The sequence below is a fragment of the Achroia grisella genome, unplaced genomic scaffold (assembly GCF_030625045.1).
Source record: "Achroia grisella isolate CSIRO2021 unplaced genomic scaffold, CSIRO_AGI_Agris_v1 utg1314, whole genome shotgun sequence".
NCBI lineage: Eukaryota > Metazoa > Arthropoda > Insecta > Lepidoptera > Pyralidae > Achroia > Achroia grisella.
The window spans coordinates 819711-840734 of record NW_026712619.1 but is presented as its reverse complement, the minus strand read 5'-3'; the positions used below and the strand labels follow the sequence as shown (position 1 = coordinate 840734).

At 34.4% G+C, this 21024-nt stretch overlaps 1 protein-coding gene across 1 annotated transcript; it reads left to right on the top strand.

Annotated features, from left to right (window-relative positions):
* Window positions 1–6858: 6858 nt before the first annotated feature.
* On the top strand, window positions 6859–20462 carry LOC131855146 (TNF receptor-associated factor 3). Its single transcript, XM_059206391.1, is given in 10 exon segments — window positions 6859–6981; window positions 11074–11187; window positions 12598–12707; window positions 14299–14512; window positions 15746–15887; window positions 17706–17878; window positions 18699–18894; window positions 19069–19184; window positions 19355–19510; window positions 19910–20462. Coding segments are annotated over 10 exon segments (1566 nt in total). The 3' UTR covers window positions 20132–20462.
* Window positions 20463–21024: the final 562 nt, after the last annotated feature.

Genomic DNA, 21024 nt, shown 5'->3' with positions numbered 1-21024 from the left:
AAAATCTGTCCAGCCATTTCAGAGATTAGCCGGAACAAACAGACTGACAGACAAACAGACAAAAATTATAAATGTTATTTTGGTATACGTACCGTATATATATTCATATGCGTGTAATAAAAAACGGGTATTTTAATATTACAAACAATACACTCCACTTTTATTTATATGTATACATTATGTACTTATGTTCTTTGTAATAAACTTCTGGTGCAATAAGGAGATAAATAAATAAATAAATAAACCTATAGGATCACAACAGCATTTTAAAAACATGTGTAATTGTGGAGTTATTTAACCACTCCCATAAAAGATTTACGAATATTTGAAACTTATGAATTATTCAAGAACTGTTTATTGCTCTCTGTGGTTTGGGTCATTTAATTATGTTTTACGTCACTTTATGGGTATATTTAAACGGCCTAAATTATAAATAGATTATGCCTCAGTGGTTTAGCGGTTTAGTACACCGCTTACTCATTTGTATCATCGTTCCCTTGCCTTTATTCAAATTCAAAAATCATTCGACCTCAGTGGTCTAGCGGTTTAGCACACCGCTTTACGACCGATGGTCGCGGGTTCGATCCCTCGCACGGTGCAAACATTTGTATTCATGAGTATGATTGTTTGTATTGATCTGGGTGTTTTCTATGCATGTATTTATAAAAAAATGTATGTATTTATATCAGTTGTCTAGTACAGAACACAAACTCTGCTTACGACTAGATGCTCCTGTGTGTTGTAGCAAGGTGGACCGACGATCTGGTCAAGATCGCTGGAAGGCATTGGATGTGAGCAGCGCAGGACCGATCGTCGCGTCGCGCCACTCCATCTTGACCCGGAAACAGAGAGCAGATGCGACCCATTCTCCAGCACATGGGAGATCTGATCTCGTAAAAAGAAGATCGAATTGTATGAATTACTTTTATACAAAATTAAATTCGTTTAATAGGACAAACGTGTTGTGTGCTGTTTGAACGCGTGGAGAGGTTCGAACTCCAAACATACGCACGCGCTCTTCATCACTGGACACTTGTACAAATGTTTGCTGGTTATTTCAATTTGTCTACATTGATTAAGTATAGTAATATACTGGTTTTTACATCCAACTGTAATGATCAGAAATATACATATACATATATGTATATGCATATTGATAAATCTAATCTTCCAAATAAAGATGGGTGACACTGCATGTTGTCAACTCACCCGGCCGGCCAGCGGTGGTTCTGGGCCAGACGGATAAGGTCTGCCTCGGTGTCACTGTTAGGCAAATTGTAACATCTCGGCTGGAGTTGTACAAAAATGGAAATTAAATAAGTATTATAATATTAAAGTAAATTAAAAAAGGCACGGACGAATATGTTTGTGGAAAAATGTATTTAAATATAAAAAAAAAAAAATGATCAGAAATATTACCTATTGTATATCGAGCACATCGGTTTACTTCCAATGGTCGCGGGTTCGATTCCTCGCACGGCATTTGTATACATGAGTATGATTGTTTGTATCGGTCTGAGTGTTTTCTATGTATATTATGTGTTTAGAAATAAAAAATATCAAAGTATTTATATCAATAGTCTAGTATCCATAACACAAGCTCTGCTCACCGTGGGACTAGATGGCGCTGTGTTAATTGTCCAGGGTTATTATTTATTTATTTATTTATAATTGCACATGCATATACATAAATTTACATATGATAAATTAACAATACACATGGACTCTGTTTAAAGAGTGTGGCAATTTCGTAGATGACTCATTCCCATAAAGAAATTTAAAATTTAGATCTGTTGTAGTGTCCAGTTAGCTCCTATAGTACGTCTGTTAAAAATTCTTTTACTGTATAGTAAGCTTTGTCGGTCAGTAGTTCTTTAAGCCTTTTTTTAAATAAATAAATTTTATCTTCTTGTTTTATGGTTTCCGGGATTTTATTATATATTACAATGGATCGGTAATACGGACTCGCCCTAAACATTTCTATTTTAGGTTATTATTATTATTATTATATATTTTCCTTCTTCTTCATTGTCAAACTTATTTTATTATTCTTTTTTTTTCTCAGTCTTTGCTGGTTTTCTACACACAAATATATATATACCTATATATATTTTAGTTTGTTCCTGTTGGATTAAAAAAATCTAATTTTTCTCATGCAATCTATACAGATAAACATAATTAAGATGTCTGTTTGTAATTTCAAATCAATAATATTTCACTATATGCATATAAAAGTATATGTATATGGATTTACATAAAACATATTGTCGGTCCGTCTGTTTATTGTTGCTTACCTTTGAAACCAATTTTTCACGTTTCACAGATAGCTAATGTTATAAGAAGTTATTTAGACTTCTTTTATTTTTGATTTTAATTTCAATTCCACGTGGATGAAATCGCTGTTAACAGCTATTATAGTATTAACATGTAGATGTATAACAACTTTAGTAAATATGTTTATTTTTTTAATGAGACACGTTTATAAAGCTGTTAACAACATATATATGGTAATGATTATTAAAAACTGTCAGCCGATTATATTGCAAAAGTCATAAAGTAGGTTATTTCGCAAACATTTGTTACAGGGTTAAATTGATCGAGTAAACAAACTTCACTCTTCCTTTTAACAACCAACTTAACTGTGTTATAACAAACAGGCTGTGCTAGGCTGTTTACTGCCATAGTTGTTTATTTGTACATAATAATTGCACAATATTGATGGACTGGCCACATGATGCGAGATACAAGGGAAAAATGGAGTAGAAAAATAACAGAGTGGTATCCTAGAGACGGAAAGAGAAAGAGGGGAAGGCAGATGATGAAATGGGAAGATGAGTTGAAGGCAACTGTGAGCACAAAATGGAGAAGAGTTGCACAGGATAGGAGTCAATGGAAGTCGCTGGAGTCACACTGAAATTAGAGATATATTATAAAAAAAAAATAGTATATTATAGTTAAAAATATTTGTAAATTTCAGAATAAATGACTTTATTATTATTATTATATAATTGTACAATAAACTTATTATTTACTAGCTACTCGCCCCGGTTTAGCCCGGGTAAAATTTAAACCTTCCTCTTGAATCACTCTATTAAAAAAACCACTTCAAAATCCGTTGCGTAGTTGTAAAGATTTAAGCATACATATGACCATAGAGAGATGCTTTTTAGAAGTTTATTACAGCAAAACGCAGTGAAAGAAGTGTATAAAACAAATCTTATTATTAATATTAATGTAGCTTATACATCAGAATAACACGTAGGTTTACGTATATTTTACGTGGGCACAGCTAGTTGTATATAAAGAACGTCATATTTTAAATATGGATAAAAGAATATGTATATTTCAAGGTTTACAACAACACCATTACATTACATTTAACACACTACAATATAATAATAAATAAATACATTTATTCAGCATTACAGTATTCTATATGCAACCATCGGATCTTTTATACTTAAAAACATAAAGGTTAAACATACTGGTAACGCTGAATGTGACTCCCACTCAGCATTTATAATGTAGTATGGTTATACCACAACGCTGAATTTTCAGTGTTTTTCATTTTTAATATATTTATTATACTAAGTGCAACCTTAATTGTAGGCAAATACGACATTTATATAAAAAATATGTGCTTACAATTAATAAAACAAATGACTTTAAAAAAAAATTACCATATTTGGGTTTACGTTAGGTGGGACTAGATGGCGCTGTGTTAATTGTCCACGGATATTATATACCCACTTATGTTTGGGAAGTACATAGTATTGCGCCTAATAAAATTTAATAGCAAAAGCGAATACTTGTGAATTTATTTGTTAGGTTTTTTAAAGTTTCTAATTTTAGGTTTTTTTAAATAAAGTTATGTATATATATCATATTTATTTATTGTGAGGTAATATTACATATAGATGTCCTACATGACCCAAAAAAAAAAGAAAACATGTTGTCTATAGAAGTCGAGTATCAGGAATCTTACATTATTAGCAGTCAGTAGGTACATCAGACAAAAAAATATTATAAAGATGTTAATATAGCTTTGTATAAGGGGGCGTTCATAAATCACGTGAGATGTTTTTCTGAAAACAAACATGGTGGTTTGACAGTCAGTAGATGTATAACGTCGAAGTATGAAAGAAATTATGTTCTTTCGAACGAATTAGTGAATGATTTTAATCGTATTACGATTACCCTTAAGATGAAATCTTAAGAATGTACAATCTGGATTAAATGGACCAAAAAAGTAATTTTTTTTTTGTTATAATTAGAAAAAAAATTGCGTGATATTTGCCGAGACCTTCCTCTCTCCAACGTAAGATTTGATAAGATTTGACTCGACCCTCTCCCGCCCTTAAAAATCTCACGTAATTTATGAATGCCCTCTAATTACTGTTATGAATTAGGTTCCGATGGGGTCGCACAAGTGTATATGATAGAGGCCGTTTTGCTGCATAGTCATTCGTGAATTATACATATCTTTAAATTTTGCTGAATAATAGTGAAATTCGTATCAAATTCCGTTGCGTAATTTAAAAGAAGTAATCGGTGAAACAAACAGACAGATTCTAGAAATAGAAATAGAAAATCATTTATTCAAATAAACTTACATTGAAGCACTTTTGAATAGTCATTACATTTTTTTAATCTACCGCTCATTCGGAAAGCTGTCTCATCACAAGAAGAACGAGCAAGAAACTTTCGTGTTGCTCTTTTAAATAATTTTATTATTACTTTACATTTTATATTTACTATATTCTATTTATATATGAATTTATATGAGAGTTATTATCCAGGCTGTTAGAATTCTTGTCTAAATAGAACAGACTGAAACATGTAGTATAATCCTTCTAAAAAATCTAAAATATAGTAATTTAGGTAAAAGGCAGACGATGAAATGGGAAGATGAGTTGAAGTCATAAAATAGAGAAGAGTAGCACAGGATAGGAATCAATGGAAGTCGCTGGAGGAATGAACAGGCGTCTGTCGGTCTGTTTATTCCGGCTAATCACTGAAAAGGCTGGACCTATTATGACGGGAATTTTTTTGGCAGGTAGCTGATGTAATAAGGAGTAACTTGAGACGAGACGGACAAAAATGATAAAAAAATATAATTTGGTATATGTACCGTATATATATATATATGCATGTAGTAAAAAACGGTTATTTCAATATTACAAACAGACACTTAATTTTTATTTATATGTATAGATGTATAGACTATAGACTATAGATATACAGACTTATCCTTCGCTCGCAAACTCGACACAACTCGAAATCCTTCACAATACATGCTTATCAGTAGATACGCCCACTATCACGTATCACTGACTCTGTACTGATAACGTATGATATCATGAATCATTGCTGCTAATAAACGCGTACATTGTATTGTGCAAACCGTACATATAGAAAAAAAAGATAAATGAAACTATAATTGTCACAAATCCTATAACAATTAACACAGTAAACAGTTTTTTTTTCGAGTGAAGTGTCGTTTTAGTGAAAATGTTATGAGTGTCTAAATACATAAGTGTTTTGTGGTATTATTTGAATTGTGGTATTTATATGTCCAATTTAATCTAATATAAGAGTTTACCGCTGCATTTATATCTATGTTTCTATGAGTAAGGACGTTTTTATGCTATGTTTACACTCAGCCCGAGTGGGCAGGGAAGTGAGCAGCGCGAGAGTGTAAACACGATACTTCCCATGCTATTGGAATTGCCACTCGCGCTGCCCGGCACTCCCTCGACTGTCGGTTTTTCGTGTGTGAGTCAAAGGACTGGCAGCGCGAGTGGCAGCGTGTTTTTACATTCAGCCCTCTTGCTCAGTTGTCGCCCGACAATATTTCCGGCAGCGCGAGTGGAGTAATATGTTCATTGACAAAACGATATAGGTACCTACTACAGTGTTATTTCAAGGATATTTGTTATTGTTTTTCAAACAGAGTAGTATTCTGTTATGCTCAGTAATTTATATTAATACTAGCTATATCCGCGGTTTCGATATATGAGCTATATTACTGTAAAGTTTCATCAAAATCCGTTCAGTAGTTTTTGCGTGAAAGAGTAACAAACATCCATGCATACTCACAAACTTTTGCGTTTATAATATTAATAAGATTTATTATTAACGCGAAGGTGGCCTTTTGTCAGTCTGTTTACTACTTTTACGGGCTGAACGGATCTTAATGAAATTTGGCGATACGATAGATTGTATCATGAGGTTTGCATAGATCTCACAAAAACAGACGAAATCGCGGGTAATAGCTATATTATTATATATACCTGTGCCCATGGCTTCATATACGTGAAATTTATAGCCTACTAGCTGCACCCGCGATTTCATTCGCTTAAAATGACGATACTTCCATTCAACCTTTCATCTCCCCTTTCAACCCCTTGCAACCCTTTTTTCGCATTAAAAAGTAGCCTATATCCTTGCTCAGGGTCTAGACTATCTGTGTACCAAATTTCATTTAAATCGGTTCAGTACTTTTGGCGTGAAAGCGAGACAGACAGACAGAGTTACTTTCATATTTATAATTAGTAAGGAAGTAAGGATGTGTTATTCTGATGTATAAGTTGTATTACTGTAAAGTTTCATCAAAATCCGTCCAGTAGTTATTGCGTGAAAGAGTAACAAACATCCAAACATACATCTGTCCATCCATACACACAAACTTTCGCGTTTAAAATATTACTTTGAGGTCATGCAGCGGTCAGCTTTTATGACATGAAATCAATTCACACATTTGCAAATACCAGTTTGAAAATAAATTAAATAAATTAAAGTAATGCACTCATTACTTTAATATGAACAGAGTGATCAGTGAACAGTGATAACGCATGCATGTAGTATACAAAAATGAGTCTGAACAAGAGATTGTCGAGATCAGAGTTAAATGACAGCAAAGGTATTGTAGAGAAGCCGTGTTACTTTTGCAATGAACTGTTCGAGTTGGGAAAACTTCAGGTAATTAATAACAAACCATAAAAATATGCCATTATCTTGTTAACTAGTGTTTATAAAACGTACTAGCTACTCGCCCTGGCTTCGCACGGGTGTGTATATGTATTATTCATATAAACCTTCCCTTGAATCACTCTATGTACTAAAAAAACAATTCAAAATCCGTTGCATAGTTTTAAAGATTTAAGCATACATAGGGACGGACAGACAGCGACAGCGATTTTGTTATTATGTAATGACTAGCTAGACGCCCGGGCTTAGTCCGGTTGTATATGTATTATACATATAAACCTTCCTCTTGAATCACTCTATATATTAAAAAAACCGCTTCAAAATCCGTTGAGTCGTTTTAAAGATTTAAGCATATATAGGAACGGACAGACAGCGACAGCGACTTTGTTTTATACTATGTAATGATTTGTTTATGTATATAAATATGTAAGTTCTATGTTAATTGTCGCATGCCTAATCCTTGTGAATGTTAATCTAATTAAAACAACATTTACTTAAAAGAGCAACAACAGTAACAAGTTTCTTGCTCATTCTTGTGATGTGTCTGCATTCCGAATGAGCGGTAGAATAAAAAAAATGTGACTTTTAATATTTGCTTATATTAAGTTTATTTGTATAAAGATTATTTCTATTTCTAGTAATTTTAGAAATTATTATTACTTATTTAAGTTTGAATTTAATAATTAATCTGTGTTACTGTAAACATGTACAACATTTATTTGAAAAGAATACGATCTGAGTTTCTTGTCAGTTGTTCTCATCTCATCTCGAAATCATTCCGGACTGACGGTAGATTTGACATATAAGAGTGTAATAGACCAACATGAATAAAGATATTTTGAATTAAAATTTATGAAATTAATAGTTTTTAAATCTCGAATTTCGATGCTTTATATAAATAAAAAGTAAAATATAGTTACAAGATCGTGAAGGTTTTATATTCATACTTGACCAGGTAATAACTAAAAAAAAATTTTTAATTTAAATTAAAATATTATTTTAATTCAAAACAAATTAAATCGAAATTTTGTAGTTTTTCGAGTTGGGGAATAATTAGTTATGTTTAATTAAAGTTAAAAACATATTTTAATTATAAACATAACTAATTATTATTTAAATCAAGTTAACATATCTTTATTCATGTATTATAGTTATTCCAGTTGAGTAAACTTCAGGCAAATTAATTAAAAAGATGTTTTAATGAATAACTTAATAATATTTTAATATCAAATAGAAATTACTCAGACGGTGGTATATGAATTTTTGATATACTTACAGTTTATATACAGAAAAAACTAAATGTTAATATATTTCATTTAAATAATGTGATAATTCGATTTTCATTTAATGTAATTATGTAGACATAAACACAAATAAATATACATCATAAATAAATTAACTTTAAAAAAATGTAATTCAATTGAGTTTCTTACCAGTTCTTCTCAATTGGTTCTATATACTGAACTGGATGGTAGAGAAAAACTTATAATATAAAAAAATTTACGTTCATGAGCGGCTAAAATGTCCTACATGATTAAATAATAATAATCTCAGGACAATTCACACAGCGCCATCTAAACCCAAGTTAAGCTAGCTAAAGCTTGTATTATGGGTACTAGATAACTGATACAAATACATAGATTTTTTTTCGTAAATACATACATATTATACAAAGAAAACACCCAGACCGATACAAACAATCATACTCATGAATACAAATGTTTGTGTCGTGCGAGGAATCGAACCCGCGACCATCGGTCGTAAAGCGGTGTGCTAAACCGCTAGACCACTGAGGTCGAATGATTTTTGAATTTGAATAAAGGCAAGGGAACGATGATACAAATGAGTAACTAATTTTATTTTTAATTTCCAGTATTTGTGTTGTAACAGAACAATATGGACATTTCAGAGCGTTATCTCACCTCGCATTTCACGAATATTTTTCCTATCTACGCTTCAGAATGTTTGTATGTACATGCGTTTACCTATCACCAATAATTCTATGTATTTTCTTATCGCAGCTATTGGGCTTATCTGTTATATGTCTGAAATATATTTTTTTACGTCGTTGTAAGTACATAAACAGGGAAAGAGTTTTCCACGTTTTTAGTGCAAAAAAAAATTTCAGTTTGTCTAGTGTACATTTATTTTTTTTAATCTTAAAATGTATTTTCTTTTTTTTTCATTTAATCCTTATCCTTTCGAAAATGAAAAATATATATTTTAAATTTAAAAAATTTAATTGTTCACTAGAGAAACTTAAATAATAGGTGTTAGGAAGAAATCACTAGGAAATTGTTCTTGAAACAATAAATGAAATGAAATTTTAATTCAGTTTTCAAATCGTGGGCCACACTTTGGGAAACACTGTGCCCACGAAACTTGATCTGCATGGCATATACATTGAATGACGAATTTCCATACAAACTTTCATCCCTCATCTTCATTACATAATATAAAACAAAGTCGCTGTCGCTGTCTGTCCGTCCCTATGTATGGTTAAATCTTTAAAACTACGCAACGAATTTTGAAGCGGATTTTTAAATAGATAGAGTGATTCAAGAGGAAGGTTTATATATATAATACATGTACACCCGTACGAAGCCGGGGCGAGTAGCCAGTAATTAATAAAATATAATAAAAATAAATCCTGCACAATTAACACAACGTCATCCAGTCCCACAGTAAACAAAGCTTGTGTTATGGGTACTAGACAACTGATGTAGATTTTTTATTGTGGACCGTTTTTAACGATTGCTTGACATATATAGTGTTACTGAACCCCTCCGATCGATCCCCCGTCCAATTCAAACGACGGCCTGAGCCGAGGTTCGAACCCCTAGTGGTGCCCTCAGATCAAGTCGTATTCGTCTGGCAGGAGTTGGCCTTCAGCCGCTCCATAAGTCCTTCCTTTGGTTTGGAGTGCCATCTCCACTCGCCCCCTAACGTCCGGTAGCTGTAAAGGCCAGCTGCGGCCAACAGCATCAGAGTAGTCCGAAAAAATATACAGTGTTACTTTCGTACTGGTTGGAATTGGTAATATAACTTGTGCCAGTTTAGTGAAAGTCGTCTCATAATAATGAGTCTATATATTTGTTACTAATAACTTAATTTAAGCACTTTTGAATAGTCATAACAATTTGTTTTTTATCTACCACTCGTTCGGAAAGCTGTCTCATCACAAAAAGAACGAGCAAGAACATGTCATCATCTGCTTCTTCCTTATCCCATTTATTTGTGGTCGTAATATGTTTTTCTGGATATTTTTTTTTTAATACTTCCGTTATTAGAATACATATTGAATTTTTTACATTGCACTGAATAAAATATCCATTGTTTATATTGAATTTTTTGTGCAATAAAATTTTTTCTGTTCATTTTTTTTTTAAATTTTATTTCGCAGTATATAATGTTTTAGGATTATTATTTAAGATTATTAATATATAATTTTACATCTCGTTATTTTTTTATTTTATTTACTTCTTTTCTTACCCTATCATCTTTCACACAGTCCATCCATCTCTTTTTCGTTCATATGTAACACCTTTCTTAAAACATGATCTTTATTCCTACGCATTATATTCAGCGACTTTATTTTATACTATGTAATGATTCGAAATAGTAGAGCGTCATAAACAAACTATCCACTCGAGATGATAACGATAAATTGCACTTTTATTAAAATTATCACAATACTAGCTCAATACTACTACTTTAACGACCTTGGTGGTCTAGCGGTCTAGCACACCGCTTTACGACCGATGGTCGCGGGTTCGATTCCTCGCACGGCACAAACATTTGTATTCATGAGTATGATTGTTTGTATCGGTCTGGGTGTTTTCTATGTATAATATGTATCTATTTACGAAAAAAAATTATCTATGTAATTGTATCAGTTATCTAGTACTCGTAACACAAGCTTTAGATAGCGTAACTTGGGGATAGATGGCGCTGTGTGAATTGTCAAAAACAAATAAAAATAAAATAATTAAAATACCGCCCTCTTTAAATTAATTTCAAATTATTAAATTAAACAATTGTTTTTTTATAATACTAAGTTTATGTTTTGCTTTGCATTCTCAGCAACACCTGAAAGACTGTGGAAGTATCCTGGAGGAGTGCCCATTGCGATGTGGCGCCTGGATACAGAGGAAACACAAGGAGAGCCACGTGACGGAATGCCGGAAGAAAGACAGGGTATAATCATAACTCATCACTAATTTATTAGGGTCAGATATTAAATACACTACGATTAAAACGATCGTAATGATTAGAGTAGACCAATCTCTACAAGCAGCACTCGTTCACGAGTATGACGTGTGAGTCAGCCGTCTGCGTTTGACTATATTTTAGGAAGTGCAAAGACCCGGCTCATCACGCCACCACCAATCCACTCGACCACGTCATAATTTCTAAATTACCATATGGTAGTCTTAGTATCGCACTTTACATAAGGATGCATGCGGCAATCAATACAAAACCGCTACGCTATCATATTAAAAAAAAACAATATTATCAACATTTTATTTATTTATTTAATAAAAAGATAAGTACATTTTTACACATTGATTCGCCAAACTGCAGAACAGTTTGTTGGCAAGATATCGCTCAGTTTTCTTAATACTTACCTATATACATCGGGGGGCCAGAGGATTGTCAGTAATGTGGACTGATGATCTTATTGCTAGCAATGTACCATGTCAGGTTGACCTCCACGCGGTTCCCCCAGGAAACCATGGTGATAAATTCATGGTGAATTTGTCACGATGGCCTAAATGACCTGGCGTCATGCTCATCTTATCATCCTCCACTGGTGCCTCGCCAGCGTAAACCGTTAGCGCAGGCGGGTGCACTATTCCCTTATTATCCATAAACAATAATACCAATACACATAAATACACGTTTTTACAGATATTTACCAATAATCTATTTATTTTATTTATTTATTACTCTTTATTGCACCATAATAACAAAAAAAAAAACATATACAAACGAAAACAATATTTAGTATATGGGTACAAAAGGCGGTCTTATCGCTTATGTGATCTCTTCCAGACAACCTTTGGGTAGAGGAGAAAAGACAGAAGGTGGTGGATGGCGCATGATGGAGTAGAAACATTAATAATATTAATATATAAAATAATACATATTATAAACATATACATTCTACATAATATATAAATACATAACTTATAAAATAAATATACAATAATATAATACAAATATATACGAGTATAGGTACACAGCAACATATATGCAATTATGAAGGCGACAATTTAGTAATAAGAAAGAAAGGACAGCAGAAAGAATATTTACTGAGAGAGATAGATGTTATACCAATAATACCAATAATCTATGTATAATTTATACATAGATTATTGGTATAATAATCTATGTATAAATTGTATAATCTATGTATAAATAACATCTACCTGCATGCCAAATTTCAGCCCGATCCGTCCAGTGGTTTGGGGTGTGCGTTGATAGATCACTATGTCAGTCACCTTTGAGTTATATATATTTATATAACATATGTCGTTTTAGATAGTAATACCACAGATAACATAATATTACATGTAATGCATACTTTAAATTTTCATATTGCAGACTACAAAAACATACGAAAGGACGTGGAGTCCACAGCCACCCATTCACACATGGACCCCTGTGCCGGACGATAGAATAGCGCGACTAGAGAAAGAAATCGACGCCATCAAGTAAGTGCCTTTTCTTATTTCTGCCGTTGAGCAGATTTGAAACTTGTATTAAAGGGTTATTTGTAGGATGATATTGGAATGGCGCGCCTGCGATAATGAGGTACACAATGGTGCACCCGCCTGCGCTAATGATTTACGCCGGCGGGGCACTAGTTGTTGTGGACTTCGTAGTATATTGCTGGCCACTCAAAAGCCTTTTTTACCTATAAAAAGTATTGTATAAATTTGACTTGTTAATTTTGTGATATAAGAAAATATATGATTTTATTTTACACTTTTTTGCATCGATTTATTTTACATAATTATAACTCTATAATTATGTAAAATAAATCGATGCAAAAAAGAGTAAAATAAAATCTCATCGATTCGGGTCGGTTCTTTACGTACAGAAAGCTATTGCATCTACTCAGATGCAATAGCTTTCTGCACATAAAGTACCGACATACAAACAATACATATAATACTATCCACCACACTAGTGGAGTATTTGTCATGATGGTCTACAGGGGGATTCACGTGGCCTCCAACCAACCAACGATTATATCCATTAAAAAATATTACAGATGGTCAATCTGTAATATTTTTTAATGTATATAAATGGAATGGTGCACCCTCCTACCCTAATGGTTTACGCTGGTGGGGCACCAGTAGAGGATGATAGGATGGTTATGAGGCCAAGTCAGTTAGTCTATCTTGACAAATTCATCAGAAATTTATCATGATGGTTACCAGGGGAGACCGCGTGGCTCCTCCACTCAATTGTACATTGCTAGCTATGGGGTCAACAGGCTCCATTACTAAGAATCCCCTCTCCCCTTCACTGAGATAATTGTATACGCTGGTGGAAAATGTGGGAACGCTGATAGGTCTTAGCAGGATGGGTCAATAGAGCTCTGTAGGACTCTGCATTTGTTAAAAATGAATTGTAAGTAATGTATATAAATATATACTTTCATATGTGGACAACTTTCTTGATATATGACAGTATTGTATTGATTGCCGCATGTATCCTCATGTAAAGTGCGAATACTGTAACTACCATATAGTAATTTTTGTAGCTGTGACGTGGTCGAGTGGAATGAGTAGTCATGCTCACTAAAATGTCCAGACATGTGGCAGCGTGGTGGGCCGGGTCATTGGGCTCCCTAGCGCAGTGATGGCTGGCTCATCCGTCATACTCGTGAACAAGTGCTGCTCGTAGGGACTGGTCTGCTCTTATCACTACGACTAATTTAATCTTATTGTATATTTATATTTGACCCAAAAAAAATTGTGCTGGTTGGTAGTTTGTATTCACACGTTTCGACTTGTAAATGTAAACTTACAAGGATTATTTAAAAGAGCAATACACAAGTTTCTTGCTCGTTCTTCTTGTGATGAGACAGCTTTCCGAACGAGCGGTAGATAAATAAATTAATGACTATTCAAAAGTGCTTAAATTCAGTTTATTTGAATAAATGATTTTCTATTCTATGCATTTAATTAAAATCTGTTAATTAGAAATTACAAACTTCAATTTTATTTATTTTTGTATAGAGATAACCGCTATGCTATAAAAAGATCTCAAAATACATTCAATCTATACTTTCAGAGTGGCACTAGCAGAACAAGCCAGTAAACGAGACCTCCAAGGGACAGATATCGAGAATCTGCGCTCCAAGTTACTGCTAATTGAGGAACGAACCCAACACTTCATCACCACACTGGTGGCGATCAGAGCCACCGTTGATGATGAATCGGAAAGGACGACGGATTTTTCTGCACAATTCAAACATGACTTGGCTAACGTTCAGTTGGCACTGCAGGTATTTTTTTTTAGTATAATATATCCTTTTTATTAATCAGGACAATTCACACAACGCCATCTAGTCTCAAGCTAAGCAAAGTGTAACTTGTAAATGTTGGAATTCTACCGATGTAGGACCAAAATGTGGGCGATAGAATGAATAATAATAATAATAATATCTCAGTACAATTTACACAGCGCCATCTAGTCCTAAGCTAAGCAGAGCTTGTGTTATGGGTACTAGACAACTGATATAAATACATGGATGCATTTTTTTTAAATAAATGCATATTATACATAGAAACACCTAGACTGATACAAACAATCATACTCATGAATACAAATGTTTGTACCGTGCGAGGAATCAAACCCGCGACCATCGGATAGTAAAGCGGTGTGCTAAACCACTAGACCACCGAGGCTATCATAATAAAGAATGGACTGTATGTGTGATATAAATCAAACAATGGATAGAAAATTGTAAATAATTAAGATACGTGTACAAACGGATTTAAGACAAAAAGTGTTTGTTATAATTTTTGTTTTTCTTTTTTCTTTCAATTAATTATTAAAATGCACCGCTTTATTATCTCTGATCAACGCGACGGTTGACTGGTAGAGAATGCCATCAGGCATTAAGTCCGCCATGTATACATTTTTGTGTGCAAAAGAATAAATAAATAAATAAAAAGTGACAATAAAAAAATATGATAGTTGTAGAAAATACATCTAAGATTGATAGAAAAATAAACATATAAAAATGTCCAAAGACCCGGTTAATAACTTAAACAATGTATATTAAACATGAAAGTTTAAAAATAACTATTTATATCAGTTGTTCAATACCCCTAACACAAGCTGTGCTTACAATGGGACTAGATGGCGCTGTGTTAATCGTCCATTATCGTCATTATTATTTATTTAATTTATTATTAATAATCCTTCTTAATAGTAGTTTAATTCAGTAGCATTCTTGTTATGCCCAATTTACACTCAGCCCGAGTGGGCAGGGAAGTGAGCAACGCGAGAGTGTAAACTCGATACTTCCCATGCCACCACCGCTGCCGCTCGCGCTGCCCGGCGCTCCCTCGATTGTCGGTTTTTCGTGCGCGAGTCAAAGGACTGGCAGCGCGAGTGGCAGCGTGTTTTTACATTCAGCCCTCTCGCTCAGTTGTCGCCCGGCAATTTTTCAGGCAGTGCGAGTGGCAGGGGAAGCGGCTGAATGTAAACGTACATAATAATTTAATTACAGGAAATGCAAAACGAGCAGTTGAACACAGCGATGCGGTTAGAGAGTGCCACCAACCAGCTGGTACACGAGCAGAGTGAGAGAGAACTACTGGAGCAGGCGCTGACACATCATGACAATAGGATCAGGGCAGTTAACAAGCTGGGTATGTCACTATTTAGATACTACTGACCTGCCTATACTTCTGATTCAATTGCAAACCACTAGACCAGTGGTTCCCAATTAGTTATTGCTGTATACCACTTCAAAAAAGACCTCAAACCTTGCGTACCCCTTATTGTAGCAATCACACTAATATTATAAATGCGAAAGTTTGTGAGTGTGTGTGTATGTTTGTTACTTCTTCACGCTCAAACGTCTGCGGGAACAAAACGAAGAGGGGGGACGGGGTCCAGGTACGGGGGGGGGGGACGGGTGACGGGTGGCGGGGGCACTGAATGACGAGATGCGGCAGGCGCAGGATAGCGCACGGTCGGTCATAGTGCTCGGTGCTCTGTGCTTTTACGACGACGATCGTTATAAAATAATATTTTGGAAATTGTTTTTGTTTTTACTGATAAGAGCATGTACCCCTGGGGGTACGCGTACCACTAATTGGGACCATCTAGGTCGTCACTGTATAGATGTTTGTGATGTTACAGTTATTACATTTGTAGAATTAAGACCCGATCTGATCAGATTAATAACATTATTTATAACTAGCTATACCAGCGACTTCGTTCGCGTAGAATTTGACTTTAATTTTCTAAAATAAAAGTAGCCTAAGTTACTCCTTATTACATCAGCTACCTGCCAAAAAAAGTTCCGTCGAAATCCATCCAGCCATTTCAGAGAACAAACAAACAGACAGACAGACAAAAATTGTAAAAAATGTTATTTTAGTGTATGTACCGTATTTATATTCATATGCATGTAGTAAAAAATCGGTTATTTCAATATTACAAACTGACACTCCAGTTTTATTTATATGTATAGATTTTCACTTAACAAGTCATACACGATTCTTGTAATTTACCAGGTAGAAAAGGGTAACCATTGCTTAGATGTATTTTGTAGTCCGTGTCAGACTAAGGATCTATAATTTTACTTTTTAATTTATATAAGAGTTCAAACTAAACAAAAAAACTTCTTGACTCCAGATTGGGGTAGTTCTTCTCACAGGCGATCTTCTAGTCTCCCTCTGGATGTAAATGGCATTTGAATTTTTATTTCTGACAGGTGATACACAGACTCTGGCAATATACCATAAAACCCCGCAATATCCCGAGAATAGTTTGTCCTTTTTGAGTAAGTTTATCTTGGTATCATCGCTTCACAATAGCCTGAAATGTTTGTCCGGGATAAACTCTGAAACCTCTTAACCAAATTTTGTTTGACTCGCTGTGTGTGATTAAGTCCAGTTTAAAAGATTAGATTTTTATCCTGATGTTTCTTTTGTTTGGGATCTGCGTTTTTTCCTGTAGTAAGGGTTTGGTAAAGAACATTTGTTGAATCAGCTAACTGTCAGTCAGCTAATAAGAAGATTCTCGAACGACTATGACAATGATATCTGATATAAAAATGTAAGTGCACATTTTTATATCAGATATCATTGTCATGTCAATTGTACCTATGTACTATGCATTATACTGTAAATAATAAATACAGACAGACATCCATGATTAATTACATTGACTCATAAATTATAACTCTTAACCAATAAATGCGTTAGTAATTATGAATATTTGTTATGCTTACACGCCTTAACCAATCATCGTCTACACGATTTTGGAATATTTGTACCATTTGGGATTTAGTAGGATTTGCTATAGTAAATTTATCCCCATCAATCATAGGGCATAAGATAACGGACGGAAGAAGGGCATTTCAATTTATTAACAATCAGCTTTCTGGTGATTGGTATCTTAACAATATTGATCCAAAAAGTTAAATAACATTATAAAAATTGTATTGAATTTTGCAGAGGACGTGATAGAATATTTAAGACAAACAGTGGAAGAGGAAAGGGAGAGGAATTCTGAGAGCCGTGCAGTTCTAGAAGCGGAGTTGATTGAGGCACGCAGATCGTCACAGCAGTTGGCACATTTATCAGCTCTGAGAGAACAGCTGCAGTCTGCTTCTACATCAGACAGACCGGTAAGAAAATAATGGCTGATATCTATATGTATTTATACTTATATCTTCTTATCCCTATTACTTTTACCTCCTTTCCTGTCTAAATGTTGATTTATGAAGAATTACATATATATTAATAGACCCGTAAGGAAATACTGATATAGATATCTACGTCCACCTCAAATCCTCCACGCTTTCGTGGACTAGACATTCTTTTTTTCGCATATAGCTCTTCCGCTAACTGATATTTGGGCAAAAATATTCAGAAATTCTTCCACAAATATCGGTATCTCGTCGCTCGTATTAAATAGTGAGAATGGGACGATTAAAACTAGTAAACTTCAAAGTCAATTTAATGTATGAACTTTATACCATTTAAATATATGTAGCACAGACAATGAAATAAATACAATTTAGGGCGCGCGAGTCGTTCTCTCGTAAAATTTACGAGACCATTACTACAATTTATAATAGTTAAATAAGAGAAAATCATACAAGGAAAGAATAAAAAAACATCCCAACCGCTTAGCAAAGACACTAATGCATGTGAGCCAAACTGGTCGCAGACTGAAACGCAAAATACCTCAGGACTTTATCAAATAAGTAGGGTACATGTAAAGTAGGATGTGTGACACATACTGAGCATGCCATGACAAGAACCCAACAAACATACTACTTAATGTTCAATTGTGACAGATTGCAGTACACTAAAATAAAAAAATACAATATTCTATTCGCACTCCTCTCAAGCCGCTCGCCAGCATCGCTCGCAGACTCTACTCAAGCTGACGATGTCTAAACACCCCACTTTGGATTTAAGTTGTAAATGTTTTCTTTCTAGGCAATAGATCGACTAGCAATATTAGAGGTAGCAACAGCGGATGCCCGAGCGGAGGCGGCCGAGCACGCCGCCAAGATGGACATAGTCTTGAGAGACATGAGGGCCCTCACCAAGTCCTACCACAAACTGCGCAGCGAGCTCGCTGACTTCCAGACGAGGGTCAGCTTTGAAAGACACGACACCAAAAGTGACAATGGTAACTTTTACTACACATTTTTTTTATACTATGCAGATGGAAACGGCCCATCCGATGGTATACGGTTATAACACACATAACATAGTTATAAGCACTTTTGTATAGTATAACATAAAATAAAAACATTACAATACTGACCATGTGTAAATAGTCTATATTTGTACTTATTTTCAGGGCATTTTATATGGCGAATAGACAAATTCCTATCCAGAATGAAAGATGCCAAGGAGAATAATACAGTGCTCTCAAGTGCTCATTTCAGAACGAGTAAATTCGGGTACACTTTGAAGGTAAAAATATATTTAAAGATATATATAGGTATATAGCGTTTTTTTTAGTTAATACTATTGTTAAACTAAGTTTCAACACTAAATGTCTTGTTTTTTAGTAATAATGTATATATAACTTTTTAATGACTATGTGTCAAAATAAAGAGATAAAAGAAAAAAAATGTTTCCAGGCGGAGGTGCACCTGAATGGCATAGGACGGTGGAAAGGTCGCCACATAACTTGCACGGTGCGGCTCGTAATGGGACCCTACGACCCGTTGCTCGAGTGGCCGTGTGATATAACTGTTAATATAGTGATGAAAGACCAGCCCGCTAATAGGAAACAGGTAATGTCATATTTACACTCAGCCCAAGTGGGCAGGGAAGTGAGCAGCGCGAGAGTGTAAACACGAGTGGAAACACTTCCCATGCCATTGGCGCTGCCACTCGCGCTGCCCGGTGATCCCGCGATTGTCGTTTTTCATACGCGAGTCAAATGACTGGCAGCGCGAGAGCATCACTCCTAAAAATATTCTTCAATTCTTGTCCCTCACGGGTCTAGGTAGCGAACTCTGAAAAAAGGCGAGCACAATAGATCTATGTAGGTCGCAGTGGAACAGGTCCAAGCACCTGACAGTATCCCAAATCCTCCAATAAAAAAAGTCACTATCGACCATCTTGTTGCAGTTTCTAAAGCTTTTAAAGATTTCTTAAAGCTTACTCCTAAAGAACAGTCTATTTTACAGGCAATGGATATAGTAAAAACATTACAAGTCCGGCGCAAATCAGCAGTAAGCCGCCATGATTCAGATGATGAAGAAGACGACATCTCCAAGTCCAACGAAGCTCTGGATAAGAGCGTGGTGCAGCTCAAAAGGCAGTACATATTCTTCCCTCACACAAGTCTGGACAAGTTGGAGTATATAAAGAATGACGTGATGTTCTTAGAGTTTATTGTAAATAAGTAAATTTCCGGGCGGAGAGTATTGTGGTGACATTTTAGGACGTAGAACTTTAATTCAAGTAATTATAATGACGTTTGAAGTTTTTATGAACATTTATATTAATAAGATGCATTTAAGATTGGAAAACCAGAGTGGTGGTACCACTCATGCGTTGCCATTCCGTAGTGTTCATGTTTTTTTAGTGGATGATAATGGAATGGTGCACCTGCCTGCGCTAACGGTTTACACTTGCGGAGCAACATTGGAGGATGTTACAATGAACATGAGAGAGCCACCTAATATCGGATAGAGTTTAATTAAATATTTTTAATATGGAACATATTTTTTTTTATTTTTATGTTTTGCGTTTAAAACATTTTTGCCATTTATACATTATTAAAATATTTAAACGGATTTTACCATATTTTTTTTATGGTAAATAAAGGTTATTTCTCTCGACGTTTTGATTAGGTCGCACTAGCCGTGTTCACGAACTGACTCTTCAACTATATTAATAAATAATTTGTGATCAATTCATAGATAAGTGACATTTACATCTATTGAATTTTACCATATGTGTATGTATATATGAATTTTGTTACTATAATTAATTTATACCAATAAAGATGTTTCACATAATAATCATAATTTCATTAAAAACGTTAAAAGACATTTAAATTGACTATTAATATTTATATTAGTCATCGGTTAAATAGAAAAATGGCAGTATTCAAAATGTACATTTTTGTCTTGTCTTGTAGACAAGCATTTAAAGTTTCGACTTATATAAAAGGAGGCAATTGTAGCTTCTAATTTTGAAATTTTCTATTTAATCGCCGCATACAGCCATCACGCACTCGTTATTCTACTGCCTCCAAGCGCCGTGCTGTATTGTGCATCTGTGGCGCATTACATTT